Source organism: Hemicordylus capensis, chromosome 6, assembly GCF_027244095.1.
Source record: "Hemicordylus capensis ecotype Gifberg chromosome 6, rHemCap1.1.pri, whole genome shotgun sequence".
NCBI lineage: Eukaryota > Metazoa > Chordata > Lepidosauria > Squamata > Cordylidae > Hemicordylus > Hemicordylus capensis.
In genome coordinates, this window is record NC_069662.1 from 99808653 (window position 1) to 99834909 (window position 26257).

Consider the following 26257-nt stretch of genomic DNA (forward strand, 5'->3'; position numbering starts at 1 on the left):
ATCTCTCTCTCTCTCCTCTCCTATTCACTATGTAGCTCATAGTTTGGATAGGTCTTTCCTATCTTGAATGTACTTAACCTAATAAATCTTATTTATTGTATACAGCACTGCAATCTCCATGCTTGTTCTTGACTAACTGCAACAATAAGGCTCTGCACTACTTCGTAACTGGAGTGGGCAGCTTTCTCTTGGTGCTTGGCGAAACAATCACAAATTACAACATACCTCACACTCTCCTGTAGCTGTGCCAGTGTGGGTCAGGGAAGGGCAACAGGTGGACTCACAGTTTGTGTGGCCCCAAAATGTTTGAGTTCACTGCATCCCATGATATTTAGTGCACACAGAATGGCTGGAATCCCACATTTCTTAGGGTGGGGGGGGGAACCTGGGGGAATTAGCATCCCAATCCAGGTGTTCAGTGGTCACTAAAAGCCATTAGCCTAACACAGGGGTTCCAACAGGGGGTACTAGTACCCCTAGGGGTACTTAAAGAGCTTTCATGTGGTACTCGGAGCCCTCATGCCTCTATATGCTGTAGCCGTGCTATTTGTTCCCCAACTGAGGATTGCCAGCTTGGAGCCTATGTGTCCTCAGCAATGTGTCTGCTGCTCAAGGGTAGCAAGGAGGGTGAAGACCCTCCTCCACTGCTGCTAGCTGGTTAGCTATGTGCTGAAGCGCAGCATACTCCTCCCCTCAGTCTGACTGACAGGTTTCCGAAAATTAGCACCAAGTACTCCCATTGAAATCAATGGGAACTTATCCTATTAATTTCCATGGGAGTACTCATGAGTAACTTAGTCTGCATATAAACCAGCAACTGGAGTAGCTTCTCTCATCACTATAACATTAAAAATTTGTGTGCAGGCACACACATACACAAATCTCTAGGAAGTACAGTAGTTGCTTTCTAACTGTGAGGGTTCAATTCCTGGAAACCCTCCATGCTGGCTAATTCGCGGTAGGCAAGACATAGACTTTAATGGGAAACAGGGGGTTAGGGGAATCACGAGAGGGAAAGTGCCCCAAAATATCCCCCAAAAGTGAAAACATCCCCCCTGGCTCTCGGAAAAGATCCCCTGACCCCTGGAGATGATCCCCCAAGTCCACCCAAATCACCCAAACCCCCAAAATGCTCCCTGACTCCAGAAATGATCCCGTCCCTCAGAATGACCCTTTGACCCTGGAAATTGCCCCCCCCAAACTGCCCAAAATTTGGATAAATGATGCCAAATCATGAATACTTGGGTCGCGGTTGGTGAAGGTGGTGACAATTTTCCAATCACAGATAATCGAATCTGTGATTGGCAAATCCGCGATAGGCAAGGGACGACTGAACACGAGTTGAAAGTTTGCAACAGAGTAGGTACACTTATTTTAAAAGGTTGGGAACTCCCAGCCTAACAAAGTGGAAATCTACCAAATTAATTTTTTCCAGCTGGTTTTACCCCTAGTTCTTCTTGTTATAATCACAAAAATCACAGAGTGGCTGGACCCTGAGAAGTCATTCAGTCCAATCCCCCAAACTTATAACACTTTGTGACAGTGTGACCTGACAGTCTGTGGAACCTAGCTGAGGCCTTGTCCCACAGCCCCAAAATACCATCGGAATTTGAGGGGGGTGTTGACAAAATTTAGGGGGTATTTTAAGAAACTTGACAACCTTCCAGGAGACCATTTAGTTAAATCATGCTATTGGTACTACCAAGAGGGGAATCAGTGGGCAGATATGCTACCCCATATTCTGCAAATGTACTCTCTGCCTTCACTAGAGGAACTTGGGTCTTGGGGTAGGGAAAAATCCGTGATTGACTCCTGGAGGCGAATCAATCGGTGAGACCCGCTTAGAGACAAGATCGGTGAGACTCGCCTTCAGAGGGTTTGTGGGGAGAGCGGGCTTAGCCCACACAATTGCCGGCTCCATCATGGAGCCGGCAGGGGCTGCAGGGATCGGGGGCCATGCGGACCCCCAGAAGTTCCAGGATGCTCTGCATGAGCACATGGGGCATCCTGGAGAGACCCTCAGGGCTGGGAGACTTGTTTCAGCCTCCCACCAAGGGTCTCCTTGTGTGTTGCCACGGTGTGGAGCTGTGCCGCAACAATACATGATCAAAAAGGCAGGGTTAGTGGAGCGCTCGCTCCGCTAACTTCGGCTAAAGGGAGGGAGAATTAGGAGAGTTTGCTGCTGGGAGCCGCCGGGAGCCGCCCTGCTTACACATCTGGTAAAGTTGAAGTTCCAGGTCTAGCTCTCTTATTCAAATTGTACTCATCAGAGTTGTAACTACAGTTAGGTATTTAGGATTATAACTCATTTTATTCTCATGCATGTTGTTTAGCTAGTTATGTTTTTACTGTCTTATTATGACATCTGTTTTTCTTTAAGCAGGATGTATTAGCTATTATGTTTTAAATTTTTATGTTGTTTTATTATGCTTTAATATGTGCATTATGACCTGTGGTTACAATAAACTTACTTACATGTTCCATCTGAGAACTTGGATTGCCTTCCTCTCCCCTTCCATCACACTTCCGTCACCAAAACTGCCCAAATTATCCATATATATAATTTGCTAAGACGTACCCGTGGCTAATCGCAGCTCTTGCGAGAGTTTGCAAGCGAGTGGCTGGGAGGGAGATAGGAAAGCGACAGTGGCGGTGGCGAAGAAAAGGCCAATGGGCAGGCAGGCAGATGGAGAGAGAAAGGGGCTGGTGGAAGAAAGCGGTGGCCAGAGGGAAGCGGGGGGAGGAACAGGTGACCAGAGAGTGCGTGGGGGGAGGAATGGATGACTGCCAAGCAGGGGGGAAGAACAGATGACCGGCAAGTGGGGGGGGGATGAGTGACCGGCGAGCGGGGAGAGGGAAGAATGGAAGTACGGTAAATGGGAGGAGGAATGGGCGAGTGGTGAGCGGAGGGAGAGAAGACCGGGTGACAGGAGGGGGGGACGGACAAGCCGGCGGGAGCAAAAGTCTGAGTGTACTCGTGCACAGATGCTCTGTGCAGGTTCAGCTAGTATACTGTATTTATATGAGACATGAGGTCTTTGCAGAACTGCTCACCTGTTGTATCTGTTTTTTAATAGGTTGGCTTCTGAGAAAATAATAAAACTGCATTGGTATCTCACCAATACCTTCTCCAAGAACTACATGTTTGATTTTGTATATATTGGAACTACAAGAGACTCAACAGTGACTGTTTCATTAGCAGAAGAGTTTTCAATTCCAAGTCCTTGAATTCTCATCTCCTGTGCTCAATTTTATCAATACCAGGTAAGTACAGTAACATTTGAAACATGCTTTCGCTTCCTCAACAGTCCATGTTCATTTACACAAATGCCAATTTACTGTACTCTGGCAAAAGGAAACTTGATATAGAAATTGCCTCAGTTGGAATCCAACTGACCCATGTGCCGTACTACAGTCATGTGGAGGTGGAAGTTTTGAGAAGGAATGAATATACATACAGGCAGAGTACGCTGATGATCAAAGCAGAGAGTTTTGAAGATCAAAGTCAAACATTCATAGAAACATTCTGGGAAGTATATTTCCACACAATGGTAGGGCAAGGCACACATCAGATGGATACTGGTCTGTGGGAGATCTCTTCCACATGATTAGATTTAATCATGAGACCACATGATTAAAAGTAGAAGTGCCTAGAGTACGTCTGTCAGTCTCTTGAGCATGGGAATCAGAAGTCCTCCTGGAGAGGGAACTGGCTGGATGCTGCAAGCTAGGAGGAGGGCTGAGAAGATGAAGTAACTTCCTCCCCTGGCCTACTCTGAGGCTGACCTTGTCTGTTCCCAACGTGTAATTCTGGGTTCAAGAAAGGAACACACTTCCTCCCCCTTGGGACCTTACAACATTACATTAGTCCCACTCATTAGAAAAGGTGTCCAGTGCACCTGGGCATTTTCCAGATTACAAGCTGCAACAGTAGCGCAATGTGTCTGCTAACCCCCCCCCTCCACATTTCCCATGTTTTGACATTGTGGTTGTTGCGCTGACACTAGGGTGCCATCCATATTCCTGATGTCTTGACTCAGGTTTTATTGATGCGTTATGGCCCTATAATGCTGTAATAGCATTGCAAGAAAGTAGCTGTATTCCATTGAAGGGAGGCTTGCACCGGAACTTATGCGTTCTAGCAGGGTGTGGTGTGGACGGTTATTTTTATTCCAAAATTACAAGGGAGAAGGATACAATTAAAAGGCAGTTCATAAAACGGGAGGGTGGGGGGACTCTGCTGCACGAACTCCCAGTAGCCCTCAGCCCGGTGGGGCAACCACCAGCCTCTTTCCTTGGTCTCCACTGACCGCCACCTCACACATACAGCTCGCTTTACTTAACCAGAGTGCTTTCTGATTGAGGTTGGTGAGGTACAGAAAAAGCAGCTTCACGAGCTGGGGTGGTGAAGCAGCTACTGCAGCTACCACTGCAGTAGCCATGGATTTCTCAGCCTGGCCACACACACTGGAGGCGGCTGACAGCTAGAGAGCTCATTCCTGCAAGGCAGCCCTTCGCGGGCCCTTTCCAGACTAGACCCTACAACGGGGTCAGGATGTATCTCGCAAGTGTGCTTCCATACTTCCTGTGTCGTGGCACCGCAATCCCTACGTGGACAGCAGGGTGCCAATCACATTTCCCATGCCTTGTTTCGAATTTAATGGCTGCGATATAGAGCTAGGACGTCGTATATCCGTCATAAGGAAGTTGCTGTTTTCATGAACATAGTGCATATCAGTGTGTGTTTATGGGGCTGGGGCGGTTAGCCAGTGTGCTCCCATTCTCCCTGATCCCAGGTACACTGTATCCGGTTTTTAAATGCATGAAGAGGGTTTAATAACAACAGCTTTGTTAGCCACCCCATAACAAATTGTTCTCTGGGCAGCTCACAATACAACATTAAAAACACCCAATAAAAACACATAAAACACAACAAATCACAACACAAAACAACAACAAAATACAGGATACAGTAAAAACGGTTTAAACACATGGAAAAGAAAACAAAACCTATTTTTAAAAGCCTGAGTGAACAGAAAGGTCTTTAACTGTATCTAGAACAAAGTTCTTTTAGGGGGAGAGGCAGAGGGTAAGCTCAGGTGGAGCCACCATTGGGCGAATGGGTTCAAAGAACTCGTGCTATGCCCAATCAGGGGCTGCATGTGTGGCCCCAGACACCCCCCTACGTCTGACGTCAGATGCAGGGGCGTTATTTTGGACCCATCGGGGCCATGTGGCCCCATTTGGAGCCAAAATTGGCCCACGCTGCATTTGCAGTGTGGCTGAGGCGACTCTCCCTGCTTTAAAAGCAGAGAGAACCACTCCTGGTCCCACTGCCAACGCAGCAGGGCTGATCGATCTCCCTCTGAAATGGGGCCATGTAGCCCCGTTTAGGAGAGAGATCATCCCGCACTGCATTGGCAGCATGGCTGGAGAGAGATCATCCCGCACTGCATTGGCAGCATGGCTGGAATGGCTCTCCCTGCCTTTAAGGCAGGGAGAGTCATTCTGGCCCACGCTGCTCAAAGCTGCTCGGGCCTATCTCCTTTCCAAACGGAGCCACGCGGCCCCGTTTGGAAGGGAGTCCATGCCCCTGCATCTGACATCAGAAGCGGAGATATGGCTAGACAGGCGCGTCTGACGTCAGACACGGGGGGGGGCAGGGGGCCATCGCATACAGGCCACTGCCAGCCCGGCGCCTCTCCTGGGTAAGGTCTTGAGCAGGCTGCGCTCCATCTTGCTGCTGTAGCTTACCAGCAAGGAGACCTTGTTGCAAGGACTTTTTCTGTGTTCCTGTTCTCTTGTTCCAGTTATCTGTGTTGCCTTGCTTCTAGCAAGCTGCTGCTGATAACCTCAACTTGTTCCAGCTGTTGAGTTTCTGCCAGAAGGGTTGGCTGGTTACTAACCCACCTCCTCTTCTTGGACTATTTAAGCCAGTATCAGCTAGGCAGAGGGTAAACTTCTGAGTGGGCTGTGTTCCAGCTGTTGAGTTTTGACCAGAAGGGTTGGTTGGCTGGTTGCTCAGCTCACCCCACCCCCTCTTCTTGGACTCTTTAAGGCAGCTGAAGTCAGAGGTGTGGCCTGCCTGTAGACAGCCCCCAAAGGGGGCTGGTCTTGGGTGGCTGGGCCTTCAGTAGTGGGGCTGGTGGCAGTAATGTTGTTTTGAAAGACTTGTCTGGTCTTGGGACTGCCTCTCTGCTGTTTAGCTGAAGGATGTGACGTAGCTTGTTAGGGGATGGGGAGGTAGGGTGTGTGGTTACTCAGCAGGGGGTGGCTATTTCAGTGGTGGTGGGGCACAGAAAGAGAAAGAGTGTTGGCAGGTTAGCAGGCTGTTACAGGGAAAGGGAAAAGAGCAGCTTAAAAGCTGTTTTCCCTTCTAGCTGCCCTGTCACCTCTTTGACTTTGAGGAGTAGTGCCAACTGCCCACAGAACCTCATCTTGCTCCTTTTGCAATGCCAGGTGTTGGAAGGGAGAGATTCTCCCTGTCGCTTGTCTCTTGGTTAGGTAATTTCACTGGACACCAGTATCAAGGTTTCAAACAAAGCTTTATTTAATTGCTAGCAAAAGCTTCTGGATGTGCCCCCCCCCCCCGGCAATTCCTCTGTCTCTTATACTCTGCAATCAACAAATTTCGCACCTGCACATTGTATACAAGCCAAAGTGTTACTTTTAACCCCAAAGGTTCTGACTTGCTTCCAAGTGTGATGTTTCACACTTTCCATTCCTCAAGGCATCTGGCTTGTGGCCTTGGCCTGGTTCCCCTCCCCGTAGAGACATACTTCCAAGCCGTGTCATTATAAATCTACCAACAACCGCAAACACCATTTATAGGGTGTGCATCCTAGTTAGCTAAGTGCTGTTCAAACTAATCATGCTTTTTGGCTGCTCAAGCAAATTGCAAATAATATTCCAACACAGGTCAGTCCAAAATAAACCAGAAATTCTCCATGATCTGATGTGCATTGCAGAGACCTGGTTAGGAGTGGCTAGTGGCCCAGTATGGTCCCAGCTTCTCCCAATAGGATACTCTGTTGAAGAGCAGGTGAGAGGATGTGGGTGGGGAGGTAGAGTGGCTGTGGTATATAAGAACAGTATATCCCTTACCTGTCAGAGCACCTGCCTATATTGAGTGTGTGTACTTGAGTCTTGGAACCAGGGATAGACTGGGACTTCTGTTGGTGTACCAATCACCCTGCTGCCCAACAGAATCCCTAACTGAGCTGTCAGATTTGGTTGCAGATTTGGTATAGGAGATGCCCAGGTTGATGATGGTAGGTGACTTCAATGTTAACTTTGGGACCAAACTGTCAGGAGCAGCTTGAGAATTCATAGTGGCCATGACAACTATGGGCCTTTCCCAAGTGGTCTCAGGTCTGACACATGTTGCTGGTCACATGCTTGATTTGGTATTTTGCTCTGATCAGGTAGGTGTTCTGTGGGTGGGGATTTCCCTATTGATTTCCCTATTGTCATGGACAGACCACCACCTGGTGAATATTCAATTTGTGGCCACTAGTCACCAGTGTTCCCTCTAATGGGTTCCCAGATGTTGACTACAGCTCCCAGAATCCCCAGCTGCAATGTCTTTTTCTTGGGAATTATGGGAGTTGTAGTCAACAACATCTGGAAATCCCTGTTTGAGGAAACACTGCTAGTCACCTCTGCAGGGGTGAAGGGCCTATTAGGATGGTCCTCCCAAGGAGGCTATTGAATCCAATAGGATTCTAAGCAATCTTGGAGGGCTTTAATGTTAGCTCTGCCAGTGATCTTGTTGACACCCTAGAGAAAAACTGGAATAATGAGCTCACTAGGGTGACAGACCCGATTGCTCTTAAGTATCCTCTCCGCCCAACTTCTAAATTAGCTCTGAGGAAAGGTAAGATGCCTCCTTGTTTAAATGAGGCCATCATTAGACCCCTTTTAAAGAAGCCTCAGAGTTGGGCAATTATACGCCTGTCTCCAATCTCCCGTGGTTGGCCAAGGTAATTGAGAGTGGTGGACTCTTGACTCCAGGAAGTCTTGGATTAAACAGATTATCTAGACCCATTTCAAACTGACTTTGGGGCAGGTTATGGGGTGGCAACTGCTTTGGTCAGCCTGAAGGATGATCTCAAAAGGGGAATTGACAGAGGGAGTGTGACTCTGTTGGTCCTTCTGGATCTCTCAGGGTTTTCCGATACCAACGACTATGATATCCTTCTGGGTCACCTGTGGGGACTGGGTGTAGGGGGCACTGCTTTGCAGTGGTTCCGCTCATACCTCTCAGGCAGATTTCAGAAGGTATTACTTTGAGACTGCTGCTCTGCAAAGTGAAAGCTTTTGTATGGTGTCCCTCAGGGCTCCATTTTGTCTCAAATGCTGTAGCTGGTTTATCCCAGTCTTTGTCTTAGAGAAAGCCCACGTGAGGGGAAGCAAACTGCTTAATCATCCCCTCTACTCTTTCAGAACAAAAGCTTTCCTAAACTTTCCTGTACATAGTAATTAGTCCCTGCCACCACACCCAATTATTATCAGAGTTTATCTCCCCCCACCCCCAGCTTGGGTGAATTTCCAGGAAAATTATCCTCTTACTATTGAAATACAAAAATCAAGCTTGCATGTGGTGAGAAAACCTGGTAGCTGATGAATAGTCAAATTGAGACATGTTCTGCACCAGAGCAAGCCCTTTCCAGCCCCCCTTTCCTGAGTTTAAAATCCACCCAAGAGGCTTATTGAAACTGTAAAGAACAAAAAAAGAAATACTTTATTCAAAATACTACAGACAGCTTCCATCTGAGGCGCTCTCAGCTTTTAGTTAAGAGGTAAAAGAAACACCCAGTAGTTGCAAGAATACTTCAGAAAACACCCCTGTTGCAAGGAGCAGGGATGTAGGACAGTACAAAAGCACATTTAAAAGTTTACAGAGACTTTTGCAGTGCCCTGGATGGATGGGCACAGGCTATTGTTTCTTAGCTTAGTTATGTTACAGGTACACAGTCCTAGACCAGTTGCAAGGATATACAGAGCACACTAAAGGAAAATAAAAGTCTAACACAATCTGACTGACTAACTGTTCCCTAGGCTAAACTTCCAGAAGCCAAAAAGCCCTGGCTTCCTTCTTGAACTTACCAAAACCATGGTAGAGAATTCAAGCCCCTGCAGTCCTATCTTCCAAGAACTGCAGTCCACCTTCTTGCAGCCATTTGCCCGGCCACATGTCCTGCTGCAAACCCAGCCTGGCTCCAACTGAACAAAGAAACCCTTCTCTTCCTACCTCATGGCTTGCTAGGTCCCACCCACAGGTGTCTGATTGGTTCAGCCCTGGAGGTCACCTGCCTGTCAGTCAGGAGAGGGTTCACTTCTGGTTAACTTTTTAGGGGAGAGGAGGGCTGATCAGTGCCTGATCATTACAAATGCTTTTTAACATCTACATGAAACCACTGAGAGAGATCAGGGAATGTGGTGCAGGGTGTTATCAGTATGCTGATGACACCCAAATCTACTTCTCCATGTCAGCTTCATCAGGCAATGGCAAAACTTTGTTAATTGCCTATCTTGATGCAGTAATGGGCTGGATGAGGGATAACAAACTGAGGCTGAATCCAAACAAGATGGAAGCCGCAGTTTGAGAAATGGGATCGATCTACCTGTTCTGGATGGGGTTGCACTCTCCAAGAAGGAACAGGTCTGCAGTTTGGGAGTACTTCTGTTCCCGGCCCTCTTTCTGATACCTCAGGTGGAGGCAGTGGCCTAGAGTGCTTTTTATCAGGTTCAACTGGTTCACCAACTGTGCCCTTTCCTGGACGTGAGTGACCTTAAGACAGTGGTGCACATCCTGGTGGTAATCTCCAGGCTTGACTGCTGCAATGCACTGAATAAGTGGGGCTGCCTTTGTACATAGTCTGGAAGCTGCAATTGGTGCTGAATGCTGCTGCCAGATTGGTCTCTGGGACATTCCATATTAGTCCGATTCTAAAATATCTACACTGGCTACCAATAGGTTTCTGGGCAAAATAAAAAGTGCTGGTTATTACCTATAAAGCCCTTAATTGCTTGGGCTCATGGTATTTAAGAAAACTCCTTCTTTGGTATGAACCCCGCTGTGTATTAAGATCTTCAGGGGAGGTTCGTCTGAGGGTGCCGCCAGCTTTCTGGTGGCGACTCAAAGGCGAGCCTTCTCTGTAGTTGTCCCAGGGCTGTGGAATGCACTTCCTGCTGAGATTAGAGATGCTCCATCCCCGTTGGCTTTTAGGAAACTACTAAAGACACATCTCTTTAGCCAAGCTTTTTAGTTAGTTGGTGTCTTTATGGATATTTTAAATCAGAATTTTAAAAGTTTTAACTGTTAAGTTCTTGGTTTGTTTTGTGCTGTAAACGACCTAGAGACGTTGGTAGTGGCCGATATACAAACTTATTAAATAAATACATAAAATAAAGTGCTGGTGCCTGGTGATCCTCATTAGGAAAGCTATTCCACAAATGGGTGCCACCACTGAGAAGGCCCTCTTCCTAGTAGCCACCTGCCTTACCTTGTTTGGCAGGGCACTCAGAGCAGGGCCTCTGAGAACTTAAGGTCCGAGTCAGGACATATGGGGCAAGGCGCTCTTGGGTAACCTGGTCCCAAGCTGTTGGGACCAGGTGTTAGGTTTTTATTTTATTGTGATATTCTGTATCATGTAATAAATTCTTCATTTTCAGGAAACAAAGATGGACAATTCTACCGATATGCTAAATTATGATCCGTCAGCTACAACTGATTATGACCTGTCAGCTATGACTGATTATGGCAATTTCGTACAGCCGGTGTACAATGAAGCTTCCAGTAAATTTTATTCCAATTTGGTGCCACCACTTTACTCTTTGGTATTCATATTTGGCTTTCTGGGCAATGCACTTGTTGTACTGATCCTCATCAGATATAAGAAACTCAAGAGTATGACTGATATCTACTTGCTCAATTTGGCCATTTCTGACTTGCTTTTCATTTTCTCCCTCCCATTTTGGGCATACAATGCAGCACATGAGTGGATATTTGGAGATGCAATGTGCAAGATCCTATCAGCCATTTATGATGCAGGCTTCTATAGTGGAAGTTTCTTTATCATCCTTTTGACTGTTGATAGATATTTAGCAATTGTTCATGCAGTGTTTGCATTAAAAGCTAGGAGAGTTGTCTATGGTGTCATCACAAGTGGTATCACATGGGGTGTGGCATTCCTGGTCTCTGTACCAGGGTTTATATTTGTCAAGAGCAAAAAAGAACTTAAGTGGACCTGCAGATCTCATAATTCGGAAAAACTGAAGGAATTTGTAACATTAGTGACACTCATTTTGGGACTTGTCATCCCATGGAGCATTATGGCCTTCTGCTACATTCGAATTATAAAGATTTTGATTAAGCGTAGGAATGAGAGGAAAGAGAAGGCAATTAGGTTGATTTTTGTGATCATGATTGTTTATTTTATCTTCTGGGTGCCATTCAACATCGCCAATATGTTGTGCATCTACCAAAATACAAGAAGCTCTCAAGACAGCTTGGATATAGCAGTCCAAGTGACAGAAATCATTGCTATGGTCCACTGTTGCATCAACCCTGTGATCTATGCATTCATGGGGGCAAATTTTAGGAATTATCTCTCTATCATTTTCCAAAATCACATATCAGTTCCTCTAAGTAGGCTCTGTCCAGGACTTGATCGCCCTAGTTTGGATCAGTCTACTTCCACTTACACAACAAAAGAAAGTGACCTTTCTACAAGTTTGTAATGCACCTTGTGTGAATATTTACCATTCATGAAACTGTTTGTTGAACTTCTGCTTTTCCTTTCTATATGTACTGAAGTTGAGTAAAATCACACTTGCTACATTGTTACACAGCATTAAACTTTATGAAATAATAAAACAAAGACATTGTCTCATGTGTTCTGTGTCTCTGCTTGTGTGCTGTGTTTTCCTGAATCGCTGTGTTGGGATAGGCATGTCAAACTTTGGGGTGGCCCAATTTATTTAGGCATCTGAGGCAAGGCATCAAATGCCACCAGCCCATCAGCCAGCTCCAGCCCTGCAGGGTTTAGATGGAGCAGCATGCAAGGAAACGAGGCTGCCAGCTTCCGCCTTCCACACTCCTTTCAAAACTTGCAATGTCAGAGGGGATCAAGGAGCTCCTGATCTGAGTCTAGCAGGAGGAGAAGTGTTCCCTCTAAGGCATGTGCTCATACGTGGTGTTTTGTTTTTTTAAAAAGTCTGATCAGTTAATTTTAGATCCTGCTCAGGTTTAATCAGGAAAGTCCCACTCTGAATGCATGTGCACACCCATTGCCTTGATACAACAAAACTCATTCTGCACACAGATAAGAAAAATTAGAGAACACTTGTGAGGGGAGACAGAGTCTTGCTTGCAGCCTTCTCAGAGGCATGTGGGGCAACCATTCAGTTGAAACCTACACGGGTCAGACTGGGATCTGGCAGCTCCCAAGCCAAGCCCTCTGTAGGTTTTCAAGGGTGGCAAGGAGAGACTGCCAACAGGCAGCCATGGCTTCTTACCTTACCGTGCCAGGGTGGGAAGGAGTGATGCTGATGTGGTTCCTACACTGCCAGAGTAATATGAGAACAGAGCCAAAGGCAAGACGGGCCCTAGGACTCAAGGGAAGACAGCAAGCAGCCAGGTGGGGCTGTAGGAAAGGAACTGGACAAGGTAGTGGACAGCAGCAAAATACTAATGTAAAGAGGGAAGGGGAAGCTAGAAAACCAGGAAAGGAAGAGAGAAGGAATCTGGGGCTTTGCTGGCTGTAGTCATTTTGAAAAAGCAGTGGTCTTCATCACCCTCATTTAGGCATTTTCTGATGCCATTAAGCTGTAGGATGTTCAAAACATTTGTGCTGGTTTCAAGTGCAGTCTTACTTCCTGCACACATGCTGCTGTAAGCTTCCACTGCTTGCTAAGACAGTCTTGCCCTCTGTACACATGTCAACACATGTGTTGACAATCTTGCCCTCTGTACACATGTCAACACATGTACACATGAGATCCAACACAATTTTTGCAGTGCTGCCAGCCAGCTCATGAATTCTAAGAATCCATACGCCCAACCCCCACCCACCCACGCCTCATTGCCACAAAAATACAGTCATCCCTTTCCAACCACAATTTTACCAACTGTGGTTTTGAGTATATGCAAATAGGAAATTGTGACAGGTCTTGCCAACCGTGACCTGAGTATCTGTGTTTGGCAAGGTTTTTTTCTAGTGATTTTTGAGGGGTTTCAGTGATTTTGGGGAGGTTCTGAGGTTCAATCTGCTCATTCCTCTTGATAACCCTTGCTGGACTTTCTGTCCCATGCCAATTTAAAATGCCTTTGAGGGTTTTTTTGGGGGGTTTTTTGGCGGGGGGTTCAAAAAATGTCCAGAGGTTCGATCTGCTCATTCTTCTTGGTGACTCTTAGCAATATTACAGAGTCTTTTTGTTACTTTTAGCAATTTTTTTGTATTTTTTAATTATTTTAAAGTCTTTTTGTGGTCAAGGTTCCCCATCCCCCTGTTTCCCATTGAATTTAATACCTCGCCAAGTGAGAATTTGCCAAGGGCGAGGTTTTGCTAGAAAGGAACCCTAGCAGTTGGTGTGGGATGACTGCAGTCTTGAAAAATAGTGAATACCCCTTGGAATTCAAAAGCTGGCTGGCAGGTAACATTGCAAAAGTCATGCAAGATTCCTGCACAGGGTGTATACATAGGATAAAATCAAGCAAAAAAGTAGTACGGAAACTTGCAGCACGTGCCTGGGAGTAAGGCTGGGCTTGGAACTTGTATGAAAGCTTTGAATTTCCTGCAATCTGTTGCTATTTGGAAATGCCTTTAGAGCAGTCTGTTTCCTCCTACATTAAAACTGCTCACAACGTTTCTACATTTTTGTGAAGAGGCTTCCTATGGCTTGTGAATAATTACCATTAACCATAGTTGAGCTTTTTGTGGAACCAAAATTGAAGAAATCATCACACCCTCTAAACTATTTACATTTTAATTGGGCCACAGAGTGATCTTTTCTCTCAGTAAGAACATTCACTAATGAACCTTTTATTAATGGATTTTTCTTTGGAAAGATTCTTCAGAGATGGCTCATCAGAGACAGGAAATAAAGAAAATGATGATGCCGAAATGTTCTGGTAGAAGTGGCCCCTCCCTTCCCTAAGTGCCACCACTGAGCTGCCAGAACTGTGTTCCTCTGAGGGCAGAAGAAAGAGGTGGAGCCTAAGGAAATGCCGCCATCCCTGTTCCAGCTGAGGTGACCCCTCCCTCCTCTTCCCCAACTACCAGCACTAGGTTGAGCCAGAGGCACCAAGATAGAGATTAGGGAGCACAACAGACCTCAATTGCTCCAAGGGCAAGAGTCAGAACCTTGGTAGTGCTGACCCAAGAGCTGGGCACTGCAACACAGAAGGAATAATCACCTAGCACCTCCTTGCAGCAGGCTGCTGATTTTTATAGCTGCTTCCTAAGTGGAGTGAATTGGCTCCACCTCTTCCAAAGGAAAGACTGTTTCTGAAAGGGGCCTTGCCCAGTTTTGTAAATGCTGACTCCAGCAATGCTCGGGGGGGCTCTGGTAACACTGAGAGGTCCATAGTGGACTCCTCCAAGTTGGGGGACAAAGGCAGGGCTATGTCCTCAGCACATGGCAGCTGGTCAGGTTTCCCTGTTTCTTCTTGAATGGGAGGTCCCAGCAACATCTGATCACCTGGTTTCTGGCTCACAGGTTCCTCCCGATCTGAACTTTCTACCTTGTCCCCAATGGAGGGAAGGACCTGGATAACTGTGGTTATGACAGGAGGTCATGACAACCACAGAGCTATCAATGGAACTGAAGTAGCTGCCAGTATCCAGCCCACCCACCCCCATGCTTTTGCTGAGGATATTTCTGTCCATCACTCTGAAAACTGCTGAAAGTATATATTTATATTAGGGACTTGTGACATTTGCAGAACTCATGATTGTGCATCTGCTCACCTGTTGTTTTCTTTTGTTTCACAGCCTGGCTTCTGAAAAATTAAAAATCGACAACATTGGGCATTTCTTGAACAGCTGCTCCAGGGACTCCACATCTCCACAGTTTGATTTAGCACGTAATTGAACTGCAAGAGACTTCTGACTGTTTCATTAGCCAAAAGATATTTTGGTACCAAGACCCTGAATTCTCATCTCTTGTGCTCGAGTTTAATTCTAAGGTAACTACATTAACATTCTACTATAAGAAATCTGTCTTGGCTTCTTAGGAGTGGCTATCCGGCCAGAAGCCTGATGTTTAAAATCAAGGTTCCAATGAATATGAAAGAAACAAACCCTTAAAACCATACACTAGGGTCATTTGCCTTCAGGCCATTTGCAGAGTAGCTTGCCTGTCCTTTGTGCATCTTAAAGGTGCTAACTGTGTCCTCTGTTTATCACCTCCAACAATGTCTATGAGGCAGGACTTGCAAAATTTGTGTTTTTAACCCTCACCAGCTGTCATAGGGCATTTCTGTACCCCTAGAGACTCAAAACATTAATTAATTGCTAGTACTTCATTCTAAAATTTTGTCCATTAGGACATTGTCAGCGACACCCTAGTAAACAAAACCTGCAAAGAACAGGTCATTACAATACATGGTTTTGCCTCCATAATTAAAAAAAACCCCAACTGTTGGGGTATAAGCATGCCCCATTAGGGGCATAGTCATATCTCTGAGTTAGTTGACTTACAAAACACCCACTATCTTAGTGAAATATATTTTTCTAGGATAGGACTTGGTTTGCCTCTGCATGTTGACTTACGGTTTGCCTCTGGTTGACTTATGGGTCCAGGTGCATTGAAAGTTCACCATAATGGCAAATTTGCAAAAAAGTTCTGCATTTTTACCTCTTGGCACCTTGCAATGACTGCCCCTTTTGTAACCCCCTCAATATGTTTTGAGGATGACCTATTGGTCAGGGTACATTCAAAATTCATCATAATGGCAACTCTGGAACAATCTCACCTAGCAATGACTACCCCTTAACACATTAACACCTAACAATGTTATCTGACCCCTGTGTCACCCCTGTACACAGGGGGAAATCATTATCACCTGTTCTCTAGAGGAAGGAACCTCTTCTGGACCTTGGTATTCTTGCCAAGTCATTGCACTTTTGACCTTTTAAAATAAGGAGTCTCAGTCATCATTACCTAGAAATATGGGCTCCATTGCCCCTTTCCTACCAGCAAGGACAGGAAAACAAGTGTAAAGCTCAAGCAAGAGATCAGGAGGCAGAGGAGAAGGAGAGCAAAACAAAATGAATGCTCCTTCAATAGTAAATACTTCAGTGTACCTCTGCCATGGTTGCCAAGGCTGGCCAATGTGAGTTACCCCATAACAAAAACGCTTGCATTTTCATGATGTCTGGTGAAGGTTAAAGCTGGCTGTTCTTGTGTGTGAGGGGTACTTATCTTCAGTTTCTTGTGAAAACATATTTTTTCATCATTTTCTCTTGCCACATATTTAAAAGGAGCTTTGAAGTCATGCATATTACTGTGGGAGTGGGGTATTCAGGTGAAGTTAATCAGATAAAGTTTTATCCAGCTTGGACACACAGTAAGAAGGAAGGCATGAACAAATGTCAAGGAGAAAGCCTCTGAGCATATACTGTTGTGAACTACACCTGGTTTCGCACTCGGTACATGCTCAGAGGGAAAGAGGCAAAGTCACATCATACACAAACTGAATTGGTTCTTGGAGATGGTAACCATGTAGGATCTGGGCGCACAAACAGAGATAGAGAGAGACACACTCAGAAAGTTCAATGGGCTTTATTATAAAAAGTTGCTCATCAGGACAAAATAAAAACATGTTTCCAATTCAAAGTGTAGTGTAATGTGCCTAACTAACATATGTGTGTGCAATCAGTAATTACAGCTATCTAACAATCTAACAAATCCTAAATAAAACATTTAGAGAGAAGCAGAGAAAGAAGGAGGAGGAAGAGGGGGCTTAGGAAGGGGGTAGCAGTGATTAGTAAGGAGGAGGAAAGTAGGGATCCAAGGCTTGTGAAGGCAACATATTACCAGGATCAGAGGCTTGAGAACGGTGGAGCTTTCAGCTGAAGGGGAGAAGCTTTTGGCTGGAGACAGGAGCTTTTAGATCAAGCATGCAGTTTGCTCAGAGCACGGCTGAGAGTCAGACCACCATGGCTGGGGAAGTCTTGACTTCTCACTTTGCAGCAGAAGTCACAAACAGTCCCTTCTCCCTTGGCAAGAGTTCCTGCCTCTAGCCCTGCGGCTTGGGATGCAAACCCTTGGATTGCTCATGAGCAGATCTTGCCTGTAGACACAAGATTGCTTGTAGGCAAGAGACTGCTTGTAGGCAAGAGACTGCCAGTTCTCTGTCCAGTAAACTATTCTTTGTAGTTGTATCTTCCTTTGATCTCCCATCATCTTTCCTGGGTCCCAAAAGGTGACAACTTGCTGTTACCTTCTGGATAATGTCTTTTTAATTATTCAGGCAGTCCAGGGAGATCTTAATCCCATCTTCTGTTAGCTGCTATCTTGGAGAGGAGACCAAAGCATATCTGCATCTCTGAGCTGCAAATGGGCCTCTTCTCTTGTCCCCAGATTTGGGCCTGGTCCAAGAAGGTGTTAGTAAAAGGACTAAATCTACAGGTGTTCTTCTAGGGTGGATTTTCTATAGACAGCAACTGAGTAATCCCCTTTGGGCATAGCAGAGCAATCACTGACAAAGATTAACATAGACTTCTTGCAACAGGAAAGGGGAGATCAGCCCCTGGCCTCTTTCACAGACATTTTCTGAGTTACATTTTAGCATATTGATTAGCTCAGGCCTAGCCCTTGTGTTCCTGTGAGTGCCCATTTCACAATACAATGCTGGATTGCTTCCTCCTTCACAGAGCAGTTGACCTGGGTGTCAGTTCACCTTGAGTTCAGGCATTTAATCAAACTCTTATAAAATGAAATCAGACACAGGCCTGAATTCCATATACTTCTGGGCCGGTACCTCTGGATCTAAGGTTGGGGTACATGTGCCCCAACAATACCAAGACTTCTTAATAGAAGAAGCAGTATACACACCCTCATGTCTGTCCTGGGCCCATAACAAGGGTGCCCCCATTACACCATTAGGTTCTGACCTTGAAATTACAGTACCTAGGTGTGCCTCTGTGGCTTCCTCAAAGTCCATGTTCATTTACACAAATGCGTATTTACTGTACTCTGGCTAAGGGAAATGTGATCTATAAATCACCACATTTTGAACCTGCCTGTTTGCAAAACTACAGATGTGAAGGTGAGTGTTTTAAAATAAACAGCCCAGTTTTCAAAACACTTCCCAGAAGAAACAGATATAAAGGCAGAATACTGTATATGGAGGAGTTAAGCAGAGAGTGGTGAGGATCAGAGTTAAACATGTATACTACAATTTTTGATCGGGGAAAAAAGCATATTCCTGAACAAAGGCAAGGCAAGGCACACATAGAATGGACTACTGGTTTCTGGGAAATCTGTTTCCGCTTGACATTGGGACAGTTCTGATGATACTTTCCTCTCATTTGATTAAAGGAGGGACATGCCAAGAGTGCTCTGTTGTGACATCTTTTGCAGATGTCCTGGTGACCTCCTGGCCATCTTTATCACATGGTGGGGGGAGTTCATCTGAACTGCCAATCAGCATGTCACCTGAATACTAACTTAAACTGGTATTTGGCTTGTGGGTGACATGACCATTTGTCATAACTATACATGAAAATTCATTTTCATGTATAGTTATGAAAAAACATAACTATACATGAAAATTCTGCTGGCTTTACTAGAATATACAGAAAATAGATACTTAGACATTTATTCTCTGATCAGCTTCCAACATTGATAAAGTATTTTTACAGCATACAAAAAGCGGAAACTTGATATACTAGGAGGTCAATGTACCCCAATTATCATAAAAGATAAAATGAACATTTTAATATATTATGCCTCCTATTAGACTCCTTTCACGTACTCCACCCAGCTAATCATAAATAATAAATAAAGAATATGTATATATTGATTTTAACAACAACAAAAGCTTTCAAAGCAATTGATAATTCCTTTGCTCTTTGTTTCTACCTCCTTTTTTGATCCTCCATCCTGGACTGGTCTTGCTCCGGTTTCCATTTCTTTGATTCATACATCCTCTACATATTTGTTCCTAGGTCAAATGTTTTCCCCCATTTCTCCCACAGTTCCTGTGTGCACCTGTTGCTTTCTCTGGCCCCTTACCTCCTGCCCATGCCTCCATGCCATCTAACCTTCAGGCCAGGGTTGTAGCTATAATTGATTGAATGGGTTCAAATATCCCAGTCTGTCTAGCTCCTGAGGGCCCCTCAGCTCCACCCTTCCCTATTTTCTTCATCATTTCCCTCACTCCAAGGGGCCTCTGGCAGGCACAGAGTGAGCCTGGCAGTGGCCCATGTTTGGCCACAACCTCACCCACTGGCCCAATCCCCTGCATCTGACGTCAGACATGGGGCAGCTAGCCATGCCCCCACATTAGACACAGGGGCGTGGTCTCTCTCCCAAATGGGGCCGTACGGAACAGTTTGTTAAGGAGATTGGCCCGCACTGGGTTGGGCAGCATGGGCCAGAGCAACTCTCCCTGCCTTTAAAGGCAGGGAGAGCCATTCCGGCTGCGCTGCCAACACGGCGCGGGCCGATCTCCCTCCCAAATGGGGCAGCGCAGCCCCATTTGGGAGGGAGACCATGCCCCTCGCTCTGCGCCTGCCAGAGGCCCCGTGGAGTGAGGGAGATAATGAAGAAAATAGGGAACGGTGGAGCTGGGGGCCCCTCAGGAGCTAGGCAGGGAGAGTCACTCCGACTCGTGCTGTCAATGCAATGCGAGCCAATTTCATTTCCAAACGGAACCACGTGGCCCTGTTTGGGAGCAAAATAACACCCTTCACGTCTGATGTCAGATGTGGTGTGTGTGTTGGGGCCATGAGGTGTGGCCCCTGATTGGCAGCAGCCTGGGTTCTCTGAACCTGTTCACCCAATGGTGGCTTTGCCCCTGGCCTCTGGGGAGAGGGGTGAACACGGGCCCCCTCCCCACTAGCTACACCCTGCTTCAGGAACATACTGAGCTATTGCCAGTTCCAGCTGACTTCTCCACTCATGTAATTTATTTTTTTTTTTAAATGGAGGGAATAAGTGGGTTTACTGGCTGGCAATACCATAAATGCAATCAGGCCTCCTTAGCCTGCCAGCCCTGCTGTGCATTGCCCAGTACAATTCCTAGGGAGAAGGGGCATTTGGAAGGCCACTGTCAGAACATGAAGGCCATGCTGGATCAGACTGGTGATCTGTTTCCAACAGTGGACAACCAGATGTCTCTGGGAAGCCTTCAAGCTGGGCATGAAGATGAAGCAGCAGCCTTTTCCTTATATATGTCCACAGTATCTAGTACCATACAAATAGCGTAAAAGGATCAGAAACGAAGAATCCAAAACATAACACAACAGATCCAATGATACAACTGGATAAAAGGACATAAGGAATGAACAGATAAATGTGAACTATTGCATAATCCACCTCACATTATCCATCATTATCATCATTTTTATATGACTTTATAATTTACAATATAGTTCACATTTATACATTCATTCTTTATGTCCTCTTTTCCAGTTGTATTATTGGATTTGTTGAGTTGTGTTTTGGATTCCCAGTATCTAGTATTCATGTGTATACTGTTTTAACAACATGGAGGTCCATTTAGTTCAACTGTCTGGGAGCTATTGAAAGACCTCACCTCCTAAAGACCTAAAGGATTTGTTCAAGCCTTTTAAAAAGCTACCTAATTACTAGCGATTGCCATCACATCCATGTATATTCTGCATGCGAACTGTGTGTTGTGTGAAACAGTACTTCCTTTGCCTATTGCAACCCTGCTGCTGATATAATACATTTGATGACCCCAAGTTCTCATACTCTGAGAGAGGAAGAAATATATCCAGCAACTCACTCCACATGGTTTGTAATTTTAAAATGCAGATGGGAGCTGAGAAGAGGGACTGGACAAGGTGATGGAGAGCAGCAAAATGCTAATGTAAGAAGGGAAGCGGGGAGCTAGAAAAATAGGAAAAGAAGACAGAAGGAAATAGGATTAAAAATGCAGCATGAGCATCAGTGTGGTGCCACCCACAGTGTATAGTGGATGTCATCTTAAATATGCATTCTGCCCAAGGGGCAGTGTCATTGTGGAGGAGAGTGGATGCAAAAATGGCCACCACCATGGAAAAAAATGGAACGAGTGTCTATTCAGTGGTGGCCAGTACGGGTGGAGCGGAAGGCAGTAAAAAAGCCACAGGTGAAGCTTGATCCCTCACCTTTCCCTGCCCTGGCCACCTTACATAGGAACAGGAACAAAGAAAGCTGCCATATACTGAGTCGGACCATTGGTCCATCTAGCTCAGAGTTGTCTACACAGACTGGCAGCAGCTTCTCCAAGGCTGCAGGCAGGAGTCTCTCTCAGCCCTATCTTGGACATGCCAGGGAGGGAATCTGAAACCTACATGCTCTTCCCAGAGTGGCTCCATCCCTTAAGGGGAATATCTTACAGTGCTCACTTATGTAGTCTCTCATTCATATGCAACCAGGGCAGACCCTGCTTAGCTAAGGGGACAAGTCATGCTTGCTACCACAAGACCAACCCTCCACCCTGAGAGGACAAAAGAGGCTTTCTTTTTGTTTTGTTCTCCCCCTTTTGGGGGAGAACATTTTCTATTTGTCTTTTTTGTCTTGTCTCCCCTTTTGGGGGTGAACCTTGCCCTTTTTGAGGGACCTTCTCTCCCTCAAAGATCCCTTTCCCCTTTTGGAGGACTGTTTCTCTCCTTCTGCACTTCTCTCTCCCCTTTGCAATTGTCCCCAGCTATAGTTCTTTTGAATTTTCTTTTGATTTTATTGCGTCTCCTGTTTTGAATTCTGCCCTGTGCGGCTGAAACCGATCTGCAGATTGAATCAACAGGAGTGGCGAGAGACCCTGCCACATTCGGTTCAATATCTGGGCCTCCAACCTTCTCCCCTTATGCTCAGAGCCCTGAGACCGGTGTTATCCACTTCTGCTGAAATGTGAAAGACTTCAAATTTTAGAAAGGTGGGAATAAACACACTCCTTCAATGTTCCCCTGCAGAGTCATTATATTAATATCACTTTTCAACAAGTGGTTGACATAGCCAAAAAAAAAAACGTAATAGGGAGGAAAAGGGTGTCCTGTCTCAAAGTGGCTCCCATTTTAATAATAATAATAGAATTCTAGCAGAAACTGCAGCAGGGAATGATAGGAGTTGTAGTCAATGTCTGGGAATCCCTATTACTGGAAACGCTGGAGGAGACACCAGCAAGAGCCACTGGGAAAGATGCTGTCTTGAGAGGAAGTGACAATCTTGCTCTCCCCGTTAATTAATCCAGAGTCAGCCCTCCCAGAGGCATCTCCTCATCTAGTGAGCCAGATTCAAGCCGCCTTGAGTGCCCTTCACAGCCTCCCTAGCTGGAAGCCAAAGGAGAGTAAGCTTCTTCCAAGCCCAGAGGGGTGTCCAAGGAAGAGAGTGTCTCTGCCCATCCTCTTTCCCCAACAATCCCTCCACACCTTGTTTTGCCTCACCTCCTTTGCGGTCATGTTAACCCCAGATGTGTGGGCTGCTCAATCGCCCAGTTCCCCAAGGGTGTGAATACAGAGGCTGTGAATAACTTCCATGTTTTCTGAAAGAATTTGAACCTTATATTAGGAGAGTTGAATGTTTATGTATATATTACATTAGCCCTGCTCAGGAATTGTAAAAAATGGGTATGCTGTACCCTGGAAATGGGAAACAAGAGTGTGCTGGCTAACCATGCCTCTCTGTGCTGACATAATATACGTGCTCATGCCTGCAGCTCTGCCCACGTTCATTGCCTTCCACTACCAACACAAGGAATGCAGGGAGAGCAGGGGGTCCACAATCTGTGTGGGGGCACATATTTAGCCAGCATGCTCCTATTCCACAAGATCCCAGAGACATGACACCCATTTTCAAGATATCTGAAGAAGGCTAAAATCGTGTTGTGTTTCTATTTCACTCTGATATTCTGTATCATGTAATTAAATTATTCATGTTTTGGAAACAGGGTTTTAGAGTATATGTAGGAGGAGGATTCAGATGAACGCCCTCCTTACACAATTAAGAGATGCTCAGAGAGCCTTGGGATATTTTCTAGTGACACCAGGCGGTCATGCCCTTGGTGCATATCCTTCCTTATCATGTATGATGGCTGGCACTTGTTCAAACTGACCCTACATCAGCTCTGCTCAGGGGCTATAAAAACTGGTATAGTATACCCAGGGGAATGAAAGGGAAGCATGGCTAAACACGCCACTCTACACAAGGATTGCTGCTCTCCCAATCTTTAGTGCTTGCCTCAGCAGACAACCAGCTCTTCAGGAAATAGACACTGGCCTTTTCTACAAAGGTACAAAACATAAGTGGCACTTCAGGAAACATGGGGAGACAGAGGCCATGGTGTGAATTGGTGTAAAGGGGCATGGTTAAGCAGTGTGCTTGTACACTAGGTGCACTGTACCCGTTTTTATAACTCCTGTAGGAAGCTAATATCGTGTTGAATTTTTAACTTACTATGATAATTTATATTATGTAAATACATTCTTCATTTTTAGGAAACAAGAAGATGGACAATTCTACCGATATGCTAGATCATGACCTGTCACCTACAGATGATTATGACAATTTTGCAGCGCCGATGTACAATGAAGCTTCCATTAAATTTTATTACAATTTGGTGCCACCACTTTACTCTTTGGTATTCATATTTGGCCTTCTGGGCAACACACTTGTTATACTGATCCTCATCAGATACAAGAAACTCAAGAGTATGACTGATATCTACCTGCTCAATTTGGCCATTTCTGACTTGCTTTTCATTTTCTCCCTCCCGTTTTGGGCATACAATGCAGCACATGAGTGGATATTTGGAGATGCAATGTGCAAGATCCTATCAGCCATTTATGATGCAGGCTTCTGCAGTGGAAGTTTCTTTATCATACTTTTGACTATTGATAGATATTTGGCAATTGTTCATGCAGTGTATGCATTAAAAGTTAGGAGAGTTGTCTATGGTGTCATCACAAGTGGTATCACATGGGGTGTGGCATTCTTGGTCTCTGTACCAGGGTTTATATTTGTCAAGAGCCAAAAAGAACTTAAGTGGACCTGCAGATCTCATAATCCAGGAAAACTGAAGGAATTTGTAACATTAGTGACACTCATTTTGGGACTTGTCATCCCATGGAGCATTATGGTCTTCTGCTACATTCAGATAATAAAGATCTTGATAAAGCGTAAGAATGAGAGAAGGCAAAAGGCAATTAGGCTGATTTTTGTGATCATGATTGTGCATTTCATCTTCTGGGTGCCATACAACATCGCCAATCTGCTGCATACCTATCAATATTCATTTTTCTCATGTAGCTCTACTTATAAATGTGAGGACATTTTTGGTTTAGCAGTCCAAGTGACACAAATCATTGCTGTATCCCACTGTTGCATCAACCCTGTGATCTATGCATTCATGGGGGAAAGGTTTAGGAAATATCTCTCTATTCTTTTGCAAAACCACATAGCATTTCCTCTCAGGAGGCTCTGTCCCGGTCTTGCTCAACCTAGTTTGGAACGGTCTACTTCCTCCTCCATCACACATGAAAATGTCATTTCTATTGGCTTGTGAAATGTGTTGATTTTTACCATTCATCATAGCCAAGCTCTTCGTGGAATTTCAGGGTTTAAAATTTTTTTTCTATATGTACCAAATTTGAGGATATTATCACACTTTCCACTCTGTTTACATTTCATTGGTCCACTGAATTATCTTCCTTTCAGCAAGAATCTATTATCAATGCAGATTCATTTGGAAAGCTTGTTCACAGTTGGAGTAACAAGGCAAAGAACTAGGAACATGGTATAGTAATCTTCTTCAAGAAAAATTAACAATGTGTTCATCTATATGAAAGGATAAAACTGGCCAGGTCTGTCCAGAATAAGTCAGCAACCATCCATGATTTGATTCTGGATGAAGGGGCAGACCTGGTATGTATTACAGATACTTGGTTAGGGGAGGCTGGTGGCCCAGTCTGTTCCCAGCTTCTCCCTCCAGGGTACTCTGTTGAAGAGCAGGTGCAGGGATGTGCACAGGGAGGTGGAGTGACTGTGATCTGTAAGAATAACCTCTCCCTGACCAGGATCCCTGTTGAAGTGTCTGACCATGTTGAATGTGCATACCTAAGTTTGGGGACCAGGGATAGACTGGGACTTCTGTTGGTGAACCGATCGCCCCGCTGCCCATTGGAGTCCCTAACTGAGCTGATGGACTTCGTCTTGGGTCTTCTCCACTGCTGCCCCAAGGCTCTGGAATGCACTCCCTGATGAAATAAGAGTTTCCCCATCTCTTACAACTTTTAAAAAGGCAGTCAAGACACATTTGATTCACCCAGGCTTTTAATTAGATACTGTTTTAATTGTTTGATTATTTTTAATTGTTTTAACATTGTTTTAAGTTTAAAATTGTCATGTTTTAGCCTTTTTACTTGTTGTTTTTATTGTTTTGTTGTAAACTGCTCAGAGACTTGCATTTTGGATGGTATATTGTATTCTACCAAAGAAAACCACATGGCTCTGTGGTCGCCAGGAGTCAACACCAATTCAAGGGCACAAGTTTACCTTTATCTTTGCAAATATGTTAAATAAAACAAATAAACAAACAAACAAAGGAATTCGCGCATTCGTGTTTCGTTTGTCTTTGTGTGCCTTTTCTTCCTTAACAGCTGTGCCAAGATGACAGGGATAGCTGCTGTGTCAGACTCAGGATGGCCCAAGGCATTTAAGCACCTGAGGTGAGGTGCCAAGTGCCAACCCCTCACAATCAGTCCTGATCCCACCACATTTCCTGTTGCTCCCTTCCAGCGAGGGAGATGAGAAAGGGCCTAAGCAGTGGCAATGGTGGCAACCCATGAGACAGTGGCAGAGGGGTAGGTGGCAGGACAGAACATATGAAGAGCCTTGCTGGGTCAGGCCTAAGACCTATCTAGTCCAGCATCCCACCGCCCCACCGCCCCAGTGGGCCAACACATGCATCTAGTAAGCTCATAAGCAGTACTGCAGATGAAGGCAGGGCTCCCCTCTTGCTATTACTCCCCTGCAACTGGTTTTCAAAGGCATACAGCCTCTCCTCATTTATTTATTTTTT

At 45.2% G+C, this 26257-nt stretch overlaps 2 protein-coding genes across 3 annotated transcripts; both read left to right on the forward strand.

Moving 5' to 3' along the window:
- Positions 1–3123: 3123 nt before the first annotated feature.
- Positions 3124–25763, forward strand: LOC128329097 (C-C chemokine receptor type 5-like). Of its 2 annotated transcripts, none has more exons than XM_053259595.1 (3): positions 3124–3264; positions 15000–15193; positions 23676–25763. In XM_053259595.1, the coding sequence occupies exon 3, from the start codon at positions 23687–23689 to the stop codon at positions 24740–24742; it is 1056 nt and encodes a 351-aa protein (XP_053115570.1). In that variant the 5' UTR covers positions 3124–3264; positions 15000–15193; positions 23676–23686; the 3' UTR covers positions 24743–25763. The 2 variants fall into 2 exon arrangements, with proteins under 2 accessions (XP_053115570.1, XP_053115571.1); XM_053259596.1 differs by lacking the exon at positions 3124–3264 and adding an exon at positions 14805–14914.
- On the forward strand, positions 3129–11871 carry LOC128329096 (C-C chemokine receptor type 5-like). The gene is made up of 2 exons (XM_053259594.1): positions 3129–3264; positions 10678–11871. Exon 2 carries the CDS (start codon positions 10687–10689, stop codon positions 11743–11745), a length of 1059 nt encoding a protein of 352 aa, XP_053115569.1. The 5' UTR covers positions 3129–3264; positions 10678–10686; the 3' UTR covers positions 11746–11871.
- Positions 25764–26257: the final 494 nt, after the last annotated feature.